This window comes from Dendropsophus ebraccatus, chromosome 10 (assembly GCF_027789765.1).
Source record: "Dendropsophus ebraccatus isolate aDenEbr1 chromosome 10, aDenEbr1.pat, whole genome shotgun sequence".
NCBI classification, from domain to species: domain Eukaryota; kingdom Metazoa; phylum Chordata; class Amphibia; order Anura; family Hylidae; genus Dendropsophus; species Dendropsophus ebraccatus.
The window spans coordinates 46,527,398-46,541,169 of record NC_091463.1 but is presented as its reverse complement, the minus strand read 5'-3'; the positions used below and the strand labels follow the sequence as shown (position 1 = coordinate 46,541,169).

At 40.9% G+C, this 13,772-nt stretch overlaps 1 protein-coding gene across 2 annotated transcripts in view; it reads right to left on the bottom strand.

Moving 5' to 3' along the window:
- Positions 1-13,772, bottom strand: part of ATRX (ATRX chromatin remodeler) — a 144,034-nt gene that overhangs the window by 66,140 nt on the left and 64,122 nt on the right. For both annotated transcript variants that reach the window (XM_069986333.1, XM_069986332.1), the window contains exons 13-18: positions 12,573-12,767; positions 10,506-10,599; positions 7,364-7,466; positions 2,597-2,785; positions 2,210-2,351; positions 1,260-1,369 (exon numbers count right to left, since the gene is read on the bottom strand). In XM_069986333.1, coding sequence (XP_069842434.1) covers positions 1,260-1,369; positions 2,210-2,351; positions 2,597-2,785; positions 7,364-7,466; positions 10,506-10,599; positions 12,573-12,767 — 833 coding nt within the window. The remainder of the gene's footprint in view (positions 1-1,259; positions 1,370-2,209; positions 2,352-2,596; positions 2,786-7,363; positions 7,467-10,505; positions 10,600-12,572; positions 12,768-13,772) is intronic.

The window sequence follows — 13,772 nt, the reverse complement described above, 5'->3', positions numbered from 1 at the left end:
CCGCGGCGTTTATGGGGTTAACTGCCCGGGGGGAGCGCGGCTCCCCTCCGGGCAGAGGCAGCAGGGGGATGCTGTGTGATATAGCATCCTCCTGCTGCCCGATCTTCTATAGGGACAGCGGGGGGAGGCAGGGAAGCCATGACGTTCCTGGAACGTCATGTTGCGGGAACTACCTGCTTTACATGACGTTCCAGGAATGTCATTTTGCGGCAAGGGGTTAAAGGATGTAAGGGTAATGGAGTTTGGATCAGTAAAACATTGCCCTGTATTTCTAACACACAACCTAGTATTTTGCACACAATACCTTTATGATCAAACAACTACCTCCGTGATGCTCACTGTCAAATTTCACATTAGCACGGTTCTAGTACAGCAAATAAACTGTCGTACAGTGAAATTGCCTAGGAAGCCAAGGTGCATGTCAGTATTTCCTATGCCAACAAAATAAACTTAGAAACTCATAGGAAGAGTTCTGGCAGTCCAAAGGCCATTACAAACTCAGGTGACAAGTGTGGAATTAGCTCCTGACCACACAGTGAAAACGGATGGATGCAAGTTATGCTACGTTTACACGGAGCGATTATCGGGCAAATTTTCGCCATAACAATCGAATTTGAACAATAATCGTACGTGTAAACGCGGCAAATGATCGAAAAATCGTTCATTTTGATCTTTTAACATGTTCATAAATCGCCGTTCGCAAAAAATTCGCCGATCGTTCCGTGTAAACAGTCGTTCACTGATTTTACCTATGTGTGAGATAGGCTTATCCGATCGCAAAACGAATTTTCTGTACGATATATCGTTCCATCTAAACGCTGATCGTTATAAAAAAAAATCGTTACTTCGAAATCGTTAATTGTACGATCGGGCCAGTAATCGCCTCGTGTAAACTTAGCATTAGTGTTACCCCTTCCCACAAATACTGCTGCAGCCTATTACTGGTGTCACTACAATAATATATCCAACAGATTGCACTGGAAGTCAGTATTGGGTGGCAGCTGTAAGATACAGCTCACATTGTACTGCAACAGCAAGAATTGAATTTCTCTGTTCCCTTCATTTAGAGAAGGCCAAAAGCAACCTGGGGCACCTGAGAAGTTCCTTTTCTAGCCATTGGGTCCCACTCTTCATTGCAGCCAGGAGCCTAATTCTACTATATCTTGAGGAATTTTTAGCATTGTTTAGATTTTAAAAAAATGTAAAAAAAATTAATTAAAAACGATTAAAAAAAAACTATGTAATAGTTGAACATGTACCTGTAACGTCTTTCCAAGACCCATACAATGAGCCAAAATGCACCCAGAGCCTCTTTCTTTCTTTGTTTTCTTCACAGATTCACAGCAACAGTCCCACATAAACTGGACACCTAAAAGGATAATTTACCAATTATGAATCCATTCCCTATTGTCAGTGTCTGGTTCGTTGCAAGAAAATAGGAGAACACACACTTATTGTTATATTCTCAGAAAGGTAAGTGCTTGTGGTAGTCTGTTCACGCTTCCAGCTATTATCAGGTGCACAGCAATCACATTTTACACTTCGAGGTGTAGTACAACAAATAGAAGCCAGCACTCACTGAGTGTAAAATTAAGCAGTCTTTATAGAAAATCAATAATATATTCACAAATTATTCAGCTATACACATGTAGAAAAGGGAGCATAATCACTGTGTTTAGACCCTGTGATCTTTAGTAATAGTCCACAGGCCTGGTTCTTTTTAACTCTGAATGCTGGCTCAGATTTTTTGTTAGGGTGGGTTCACACGTAACAGAATTGCAGCAGATTTCACACTGCAAGCCCCCTCCTGTCACTTTCAATAGGATTACAAAATCCCAGCTTAATTGTCATTCTGCTGCGAGTATGTAAAAGCAGACCCCTTAACCCCCCGCAGCCCGGTGCATACATTACCCAGTTCACGCTCTGGGCGTCCCACTCAGCCAATTTGTGAGAATGTCAGGAAATCAGAAGATACAGAACAAGCCACAGCAGATCTGTAATGTATGCGAGGGGTTAAGTGGGCTGAAGCTTACATACTTACAGCGGGATGACAATTCCGCTGCGAGTATGTAATCCTATTGAAACTGACAGGAGGGGAATCACAGTGGATTTCGCTGCAAACTCACAGGGTGAAATCCGCTCCAATTCTGTTACGTGTGAAGCTACCCTTAAAGTGAAAAATGTATTTAAGAGCATTTGTCAGTCTTACCATCAACTTGATGGGGTTTCAGCTTCGTGACCAAGTTCTTGTGAACCTGAATCATAGGTTCTTTTGTTTCCTCATTTTCATCCAAAACAAGTTTTGTGGTAATTGGACATTTAACCGGTGAAGCATCCTCCACAATAATAACCTAATAAAGAACATTAGTTAGAAATCCAGCTTCATTCTGACCAGTGCAAGAAGCCAATTGTTCAAAACTCTACATACTAGTAATTGTATGTGTTTGTGAAAACCTCCTGCCTCACAAACAGTCTGTGTTCTTTGAGGCAAATAGCATTTGGAAGGTACAAAACTGTATAATACAATCATGAGCAAACAGATATCAGACAACAAAAAAAATGTATAATTTTTTTTTACTACTACCACAGTACATACCTCCCTCAGTTTCTCCCGTTCCCGCTCTCTCTCTGCAATTCTCTTCCTCCTCTCTTCTTCCATTTTCAATGCATTTTGAGTTTCTGTTCTCAGCTTGTCATCTTTTATGATTTTCCGTATTTTCTTCCGACCTTTTCCAGGAGATTTGGAGTCAGAGTCATCGTCTCCATCTCCATCTTCTGAGTTTCCCTAAATTATAAGAGCGACATATCACCGGTTTATTAAAAAGTTATTAGAAGAGGAATATGTCAGAATCAGTTTATCAACCTATATTTTTATTTTCAGTAACCTAGCAAAAATTCAAATTCACTGACTGATCCAAATGAAAAAAATTAGACACTCAATTTAACGTGGAAAGCTTAAAGATTACCATTTAATTTCAAATGTTATTCAAATATATGTTATTTATCCCAAATGTACATTTAAATTCTGCAATAAATGAATAATTCCACCACAATAGAAAACATGTAAATTATAAAGATGTCAGGAAGTGATTTCTCTAAAAAAGACAAGCACCCTGAATACTCTCTGCAAAGGACAGGAGCTCAAAAATGAACCAATTTACACTGGGACTTAAGTAAAACAGGTCTAGGACTAAGACAACAGGTCTGGCAAAATAAAAGTACAGAACTTTTTAGCAAATAAAATTTCCCAAAAATAGGAATTTGTGACTGGGTTTCTGCTGTCCTATCAGAAGGTAGCATAAACTAGTAACAGAGGCAATGATTACAAATATGTATTTTTAACATTGTTAGGATTGTCCACAAATGGGGAGGCATGAACCGAGTGTTAGATTTCTTTTAACTTAGGATAATAAAAAGGCTCTCTAGACTGTACATGTCTTAGATGTGTAACCTAAAAGGCAACAGTGACCTCTGCAGGAGGAAAGGTGGCATTACCACCAATATACTGTGGTGCAGCAATACAACAGAGCATAATACACACATGCAGTACAACTGCATGTAATACAAGGGGTGAAAAACATGGGAAGGAGGCAAACTGCTGTATGAGGGGGTTTACTGCTTGTATGAGCATCGCGGCATAAGGGCAGCAAGGTAAATCTGTATAGTGTTTTTTTTCCGTTCACCTTTATTTTCTAAATTCCATTTCACAATAGAAAAATTTATTAAAATCTTAAAAAAAAAAAAAAAAAGTTCAGCAATAGGTAAAAAAATTTCTAGATTAATATTTTACATACATCAAAATTTCCAGGCTGGTGTTCTACACAGCCCCCAGGATCGACCCCGCTCACATTCCCACAACTAACCCAGAGAATTATATGTGCAGCCACCCCCCCCCCCCTTTCTCTCCATCAATTCTCACTCTCCTCCCTTCCCATAAAAACAAGACTCTTATATTAAGAAATAAGTAAGAAAAGATCAAATAGGAAGGAGAAAATATATATATATATATGTACACATACGCAAAATTACACCCAATCAAAGAGTCCACATTGTATATAGTTCTTAAATTCCCTGGTGACTATTACTCCTAGTTTTATATTATTAATCTTACTGCTTGCTAGAGGTCCCTCTTGCGTGGAGGGAGGAGCTACTAGTTATAGAGCCACCAGCTCCTCCCTGACTATTCGCCACTGAACGCAGAAATGGAAAGAAAAAGAAAAAAAACTTTGAATTTCTCTTGTGCCATAGACTACTAAAAACAAAAAAAGAACTATTTATTTTTTATTTCAACTGAAATTAATTTAACATTGCTTATTTTGAATGAGAATCTATTACTGTTTAATGTGAACGTATTACTGTTTATTGTGTGTATTTTGATTGAGATTAATTTAGGAGGGGCGTTAGATTACATTACATGGAGCGACAGCCAACAGAAAGTCGCTAGCGGGGAATTGTTCTCTTTCAACATGGCGTCTGATAGTTGCCTTTTAACATTACCTATTACACCAAGCGATCATTGGTTGTAACGGCCAATAGTCTGCCAAATACAGACAATCGCTCGGTGTAACAGGGCCTTAAGTGCAGCAAGGCAAGAGTGTATAGTTTGAAAACAGCAGGAGTTTAAATGGCAGAAGCTTAACTTGTACTTGTAAAGTACTTGTTTTCACTACTTGTTAAGTGTAGCTCCACACGTACCGCATCGCAGTGGATTTTCTGCTGCGGATTCGCAGCAGATTTGACTAAATAGATGAACACAGCATCAAATCTGCACCATCAAATCCGCAGATCCGCAGCAGATTTTACAGTGCGGGTTTGATGCTGTGTTTATTCATTTAATCAAATCTGCTGCGGATCTGCAGCAGAAAATCCATTGCACATGGTACATGTGAAGCTACCCTAAAAGAGGATCCGTATAACCAATCCCTCTTAACAGGAGAGGTTTCTGATGATTGGACAACGGCCAATGCTATACCTATCCACAAGAAGGGGATTAGAGAAAAGCCCAGTGACTACCAGCCAGTCACCTAAGCATCAATAATTACATGGGTCCAAATCAACATGGCTTTACTGAGGGTAGATTATGTAATTCATTTCTTTGATTGTCACAAAAGTGCTGGATGAAGGTGGTGCCGTGGATATTGGCCTATCTGGATTTTAGCAAAGCCTTTGATACAGTTTCCCACAAAGAGCTGATAGAGAAGTTGGTAAAAACTCAACCAAATCCCTGGATAGCTCAGTGGATTTGGTGTTGGCTGGAGGATAGATATCAGAGGGTTGTTGTTAATGGTGTATCTTCTGAGCAGAGACTGGTTACAAGTGGTGTGCCACAAGGGTCTGTTCTGGGTCCTGTTTTAAAATGTTTCTAAGTGCCATAGAAGGAGGTTTGGTAGGAAAGGTTTGTCTGTTTGCGGATGACTTTAAAGTGTGCAAGAGAGTTGATATTCCTGGAGGTGTTCAAAATATGGAAAATGATTTAGCTTTGCTAGATACGTGGTCCAAACAATGGAAACTGCAGTTCAATGTTTCCAAATGTAAAATAATGCACTTGGGGGGAGGCATCCTTAATCTGAGTATCATATCGGCAGTACTGTATTGTCAAAGATGTCCGAAGAGAAGGATTTAGGGGTAGTGATTTCTGACAGGCTTAAATGGAATGTGTCATCACTTATTGTTTTAAATAATGTTTTATGTTAAATATATTTATTAAGAATTTTTGGTGACCGTTTTCATTCTCACCACTGGGACTTAAAGGGGTATTCCCCCCAAAATTATTTTTGCACTAATACGTGGCCCACCCGTAGCTTTCCATCTTTCCAATATAAAGTTATTAAGGATTCTGCCCAGTTTTGCTGTTATCTAGCTGCATTCACCTCCACGGATTGCATAGAATCATCAGACCTCAGTCCACACCGACACGCTCCCTGCTCCTGGCCCCGACCCTCCGAGACGGCATCAGGTGTCCTCAGTCCCAGCACACTGAAGTGACTGAGAACACTGATGGGGTGGCTACTGTTACAGAGGGAGACAGTGATCAGCGCAGCTGTGACTGTCTCCCTCTCTAACAGCAGCCACCCGGTCACCCCCAGCCCAGAGCTCACCCAGTGTCCAGAGCCTCCCCACCGTCCAGCACACAGCCCCCTGGCCCACAACCAACCGCCCCCCCCCCCATCACCCGTGGCAACCCTTACTCACCCGAGGCATAGCCGCTGCACTCACCCGCGGCGCACCCCCCCCCCCCCCCCCCCCCCCCGCGAGACAAGCACCCCCCCCCCGCGCGTGAGCGCCCGCGGCAAGCTCCGCCCCCCGCAAGCTCCCTCCCCCATAGCTCTGCCACGCCGTCACCCCCCAACTCAGCTCTGCTACGCCGTCACCCCCCAACTCAGCTCTGCTACGCCGTCACCCCCCAACTCAGCTCTGCTACGCCGTCACCCCCCAACTCAGCTCTGCTACACTGTCATCCCCAACTCAGCTCTGCTACACCGTCATCCCCAACTCAGCTCTGCTACACTGTCATCCCCAACTCAGCTCTGCTACACTGTCATCCCCAACTCAGCTCTGCTACAACGTCTCTTCCAACTCAGCTTTGCTACACCGACACCGCCATCTCAGCTCTGCTACACTGTCATCATCTCCTTCATTGTCTCAGCTCTGCTACTTCACCATCAGGCATAAACATTGCATGATGGGAAATGTAGTTTCCCATCTTGGATATAGATTGGCTTTTAGAAAAACTTGTAACTCAGGAACGGCAGCAGCTAGAAAGATGGGAGACTGCTCAAAATACTCAGGGGGACTTGGTGAGTAAGGCCAGCTAGGTTTGGGAGCATTTTACTTTTTTAGCTCCTGGGGGGAGTACCCCTTTAAACTAAGACTTCCCAGTCTGTCTGTAGTAATAGGAGGGGCTGTTGTAAAGTGAACTGAGCAGCAACATGTGACACCAGTAGAAAGAGGGGACAATAGCAGCTCCCTGTTGAATGACCTTACACAGGTCACACAGCACGCTCAATGATCCATCTTTTTCCTGGCACCAAGGGTGGTGGAGCAGCAGGGAGCAGAGCAGCGCTGAAAGCCGGTGGGCTTGATCAGCGGAGCACTTAGGGAAGTTTATGCCTCACCATCTGAGACATGGAAAAACCAGGGATGTGATCTCCAGCAAAGGTAGTTGCTAGGGATGTTTTGATAAAATGTTTTGGCCTGTTTTTTAGAAATGGATGGCAAGTTTGATAGTGGGGCTGTCCATTCCACTTCCTCCACTCCATATATTGTTTGGTGTCAGGCACCACAGGTGGAGAGACTGGACCATCAGCAGGTCCATAAAGTTTTGCAGAGCTGAAATCAGCATTCTAATACTTGTGGCATGTACCTTAGAATCACTGGAGTCCTCTTGAATTTTTATTCTTCTTCTCTTCTTCTTCTGCTTCTGTTTGTAGCTTCGTTGGCTCTCTTCCGCTTCCTTCTTTGCTGCCCTGCAAAATCATTATTTTTATACATAAAATTATACACGCACATATACATGTACACAGGCACGTATAGACACTTTTTCCCCCATATGAAAGAGGACTTCTTCCCTCTACTGTATGGAGGGTGTGTATTCACATTAAGATTCTTTTATGTAGTTTTTGAAGCCAAAGCCAGGTTCAATAATTAAGGAAATCTAATGGAACGACAGAGAATACCCTTTTCAAGTCAATTTCTGGCTTTGGCTTAACCCTTTGAGGACCAAGCACAAAATGACCCAGTGGACCGTGTGAATTTTCAGTTTTGCGTTTTGTTTTTATCCTCCTCCCCTTCTAAGAGCTCTAGCACTTTAATTTTTCAATCTACAGGGCCAAGTGGGGGCTGTTTTTTTTCAGGAATAGGTGTACTTGGTAATGGCATCTTTTATTTTACCATACCATGTTTGACAGAACCCCCAAAATATTATTTATGAAAATATAAATTGGTGAAATTGGAAAAAAGAATGCAATATGGTAACTTTTGGGGGGTTATTGTTGTCTCCGTAATGCACTATACGGTAAAAGCGGCATGATACCATTATTCTATAGGTCAGTCTGAACACAACCATATGCAGGTTTACACATATTGGCTAATGTTATATGTTTTTTATTTTTTTTTTTGCATTTTATATATTTTGCATTTTTTTTATATATATATATTATTTTTTTTTTGCAATTTTTTTTTAATTATTAATAAAATGGGCCTATTGTGACACTTGTAACTTATTTTTTGCACCTACTGACCTGTATTGGGTGTCATTTTGTCCGCCATGATCTCTAGTTTTTATTAATACCATATTTGTAAAGATCGGATGCTGTGATCACTATATATATATATATATATATATATATATATATATATATATATATATATATATATATATATTTATATTATGTAAAAAAAAAAATAATAATAATAATAATCGGTAATCCTGGCACTTTTTTCCCACTTCCGTTTACGCCGTTCGCCATAAGGGATGACGATTGCTATATTTTAATAGATCGGAAAATTACGCACGCTACTGTATATAATATGTTTAATTTTATATGTTTTATTTATCAAATGGGATAGAGTGGTGATTTCAACTTTTATTGGGGGAGGAGTTTTGGGGTATTGTAATAAACACGTACTTTTTTTTTTACACTTTACAATGCTATACCATAGACATAGCATTGATCAGTGAGATAGGCACTCTGCTGATTAAGCCTTCTTGTGGCAGACTTAGCCAGCAGAGCGCCGATCGGACTGCACGGAGGAAGGTGAGAGACCTCAGGCGGTCCGTTACAACGATCGGGACCCCCACAGTCACAATGCGGGGGTCCAAATCGGTAAGTGACAGGGGACTTAAGGGGTTAATGACAGGCTGCAGCGCGATCGCTGCAGTCTATCATTAACGGTGAGGGCCCGGCTGCTCACTGCAGCCGGCCCCCACCTGCTATGAAGCGTGCTCTGCCTGGGGACAGACTTCCAGGGCGTACCGGTATGTCTTTAGTCATCTAGGGGTTAAAGACTGAATAGAAAAAACAAAGATGGAAATACGCTCGTTTTCAGTTATTTCAAAAACAATGGATGTCTCTAATGTAGGTAGACAGCTGTTCAATACCAGTGCTAACTGACTATGTACAAGTCAAATGGCGCTTGTTAAAGAGATCCTTATACTTTTTACTTCACAAGTTAATAGCTGGATTATTCACATGGCTGTTGACATTACAAGTGGCAGCATACCCCGTTTACATGAAGTTGTGTGCCGCACACAAATGACTCTTTTTAGCTCCACAACACTTTCGTACAGCAATACACAATGAAAAAAAATAAATTTACCTAACGTCTCCTAGCAATTTGTTTTTTGCATGCACTTTTTTGCATGAAATGTATCTACTACATGCAACCACTTTTGTGAATTTTGCGCAATTTTTCCTCACTTCTGCAAAAAGTTCACACATAGTTTTGTTTTTTTTTTACATCTGGTCCGGAGGGTGGCGAATAGTTGCGCAATTTTAGCCTTTTGAGAAAATGATGAATTAGTCTAATAGAGTTTCACAAACTAAAAAAAAAATATTCAGATTTATTCTGGCACATTTAAAAAAAAATTAAAAATTCACGTGCGCTACTTCTTGCATGTGAATTTTACTTCATGAATATCGTAGAACAGGAAAAAAGCATAAACAGATAAGTGGGGGAAAAAAATGCGCAAACATTATAAGTGAAAAAATGTGCAAAAGCAATGATACATTTCCATCCCCCCCAACCAATGGCCCAGATTTAATATAATGTGCAAATGTAACAAGTAGACAGACTACAAATTCATCAATGTGGCGGAGGCCATCTGAGTTCTGTTGCATCCAAAAGAGTTCTACGCATATTTTGATGGACAGCGTCGCACATTAGGCCATGCACCTTTTAATGAGGCCACACCCCTTTTTGAGACCTGGCAGAAAATATTTTGTAAAGTGTCTAAAATGCATAATAAATGTGGAGAAAAGTCCTTTGCGCCACATTTGACAACAGTCTGATGCAGACAGATTAGTACATAATGGCCAACGTGTTAAAAATCTGTAGTTGTTGTCTCTGCCATAGATTTTCACTTCTTTAAAGTCAGAAAATCTGCAGTAAACCTGCAGCAGATTTTACATCAAAATTGATAGATTTGACATCCAGACTGTAGAGTGTGGCTTCACTGCTATTGTAAATGCTCAGGATTTTTTGCACTAAGCTTCTACAGCATTTCCACAACATGTGACCTTACCCTTTTGTCTGGTGCTGACTGTTAAGAAATTAAAAAAAAAAAAAAGTAAGCACTTTTTTATGCCATTCACTCTGTAGGTTTCTTCATGCTCACTTGTAAAAGGGGGCATTCCCAATATAATAGTAATAATAATTAAATTAATGCAAATACACAATTATGATACCCAAACAATATGTTGCTCATTAGTTATATATATTACCAACCAGTATGTTGGTATACATATGCATATGAGTAGCTATAAAGAAAACATTAAAATAATTACCTTGTTCTGGGGCGCTGATCATCAGATTCACTCTCACTGACTTCCTCGCTAACTCCAGAGCCCCCACTTTCAGACTCTGATTCGTCACTGCTCACTAGAAAAATAAAGTTAGGAAAAAAAATAAAGTTATTAAAAAAAAGTTCTTTAATTTATAAACTTATTAATAAATTACATTAAATGTCTTTGCATAATATCTGAAAATAAGTTTCTTATTGATCATATATATAGCACAGATTTATGAAACTGTGTAAAACTGAAACCAGTGTAAAGCAACCAACCACACCTCTGCTTTTATCTCTGGTAATATGAAAGATGAGCAGTCATTGCTTCCCGTGGGCAACTTACATGAGTTTCTATTTTGCACAGTTTGATAAATCACTATTTATCCCATTTATATAAAAACTCTTGGAGCAGAACACAATCCGCAGTAGTATTTTACCACTGTAGTACATGTACTGCTGTGACCACTAGGTCCAGAGATTAAGCATGTCACATTTTAGCCAAAAAGCAGCTATATCATAGTACCTCCCCCAAGGGACATGGAGGTTGAACTAGCTGGGGGTGTTGTGTATTTTTTGCCCCAGTCCCTGGGTCCCTTTAAAAGGTAGACTGTAAGGATATTTAAAGTGTCCCTGTCATTCCAAAAAAAAGTTTAACATGTCAAGTTTTGATTGGTCAAGGTCTGAGTGTTCAGACCCTGACTAATTAAGTCAAACTTATAATGAAAGACTATGAGGCTGTCGAATAGGGGCAGATAATGACATGTCAATTCTTTGGGCGGACAACGGAATTCGCCCGACCGTAGAATGGAGTCTATGGCATGGACGGAGTTGCGCGCAGGGCCGAGAGATGGAATTCGTAGCGGGGGATATAGCCAGACTGCTTAGTGTGAACCCACCCTTACACAGAGCAGGGAACTCAAAACTGGACATATATGTCAAGTTTTTTTTAAATGACAGTGACACTTTAATATTAAAAACAAAAAGCTGGGTAGAGTGCCTCCCAGACACATCACCAGGTGTCACACCTCAGATCAAATGAAGTTTGCAAAAAATCCGGGAAAATAATATTCACTTCGAGCAGGGGGAAAATAGAAAAGAACTTACCGGTCTTCTTGCTCTGGAAGCTCCGCGTCCTGCTCCTGAACCTCCTCTGAGATTCTCCATCTCTCTCTCCTGCTACATCACAACTCGGCTGATGGATGCCCAGCTCAGTCAGTCAGTGACGTGGGCCCACTCAGCTGCAGTTGCTGACTGGCTGAGTAGGTCCTTTTCTGCCTGGTCTTGATGTACCAAGAGAGAAAGAAAATGACATCCGATGGGGGTCCAGGAGCCTGGTGATGCAGTGCAGTGGGGCCACAGGGACCGGTAAGTGTAGGTGGTACACACACACACTGCCAGCACTGTGATTTAATCACTGTAATCAAGCAGTTTTTCCATTTACCACTGGTTCTTAGCCTAAACTGATACTTTCTATTATGTACAGACCAAATCTCAGTGATCACCTCATTACCAAAATTTCAATAATGCAACTCCCTCATAAAGCTGGAAGCAGATAACTTAGAAATCCTTTATGCACAATAACCCCTGCACAGGTGTATCTACATAATGAATTCATTCTCCATCCACTATACTGAAGTCCTGCTTAAACAGCTGGCACTGCCACAATGAGCAGTGATCAGTGCTTGTTGGCAAATCCAAGGCACAAACAACTGGGCAGTCAGGCTGCACAATGATTATTGGATTTTTGGGGGGTTTTGGGGGAGGGGTTGCAGTCTATCTTATGGTAAAATTAAGGGTGTCATACAGAATTATAGCTCTTAAGAAAATAAAAAATATAAGTGTCCTTAGGAGGTCATTGTGTAAAGACGAGGAGGGCTGCAGGGACCATCACCTGTAGTGAATGATAAAAACGGAGTTATCCACATACAGGTGTTACTTTCTGTTGTTAACTGTCTGTAATAAGATGATTGCTGAGAATTGGGCTCTACAGGACAGCAAGTATCAGCTTTTTATGACAGCCCAGTCACCATTATAATCATAAGTGAAAGTTAAATTTTGAAAGTACCCTTTCTTCTGTTCCGACGCTTGCCATCCTTTGAATTCTTGGATTTGTCTTTCTTGTCTCCCTTCTCTGACTTCTCTCCTTCTGATTCTGCTTCACTCAGGGACAGCTTATGCCGTAACAAGCGATGTCTATACCGGGGCTTCTTTGCGGATTCTGAGCCAGAATCAGAGTCTGAGCTTTCGTCATTTTCTTCATCTACAACACAAACCTGTTCTGTTAGTATTATCATTCTAAAGACAGGACATACTGACAAATGTTGTTGCACCCAACAGAGGGATAAGGAATATCCAAGATGCTCACCAAACAAATGTCTAGCATAGATCGAACAAGTACATTTTTTTCACCTACATTCTCTCAACTGGAAACAAGAAAATTATTTTTACAAGCAGCAATTAACATATATACATTATAGGTCCTTTACCAAGCAACGTCATGGTTTTTTTTAAATACTTTATATTGTTATAAAACTACATACATACATAGCTTTAAGTTTCTTATATGAATAGACCAGCTCAGGGAGGCCAGTGCTACAATTCGTTTTTGTTTTTTTTTTGATTCATTATAACTGTAATGACATGTCAATTCTTTGGGTGGATCGCGGATTGCACTTGAGAAATCACATTGAGTTAATTGGACAGACAGAACTTAAAGCGAAAACCCGCCAGGAGGCCTCTGCTTAAAATTTCTCACTTAAAGGGACAGTGTCACATTTTTGAAATTTTTTTTAATAAAAGGTGATAAGAAAAAATAAGTGTTGTATTTTTTTTTTTTTTATTTTTTTTTTTTTACATAAGGCTTGGGTGTTTTTATCAAATTAATGTTTGCACAGGGGGCTGCCATGTTTATAGTGTCTGTTTGTGACGTCATTTCACGACACACACACACAGACACTATACGGCACCTCCTTAACATTGAAGTGAACCGACGGAGTCCGTCTGGTTCACTTACACTGGAGGCTCCGTCACTGTGTACTGCGCATGTGCATGGACATGCGCAGTACACAGCTGAATTACAAGGGGCGGGGTGGCGGCGCCATTTTCTTGAAGGACCTGGCCAGCTAGAGGCACGAGAACGAGGGAGGAGAGAGACCGCACAGTGAGTTGGCAGAACTGTGTGTGCAGGTCTCTCCCCTCCCCACACACAGTGTCGAACTGGGCAACTCCCCCCACTAACAGTTCCTCCCCTAGTACAGCGCCTCGG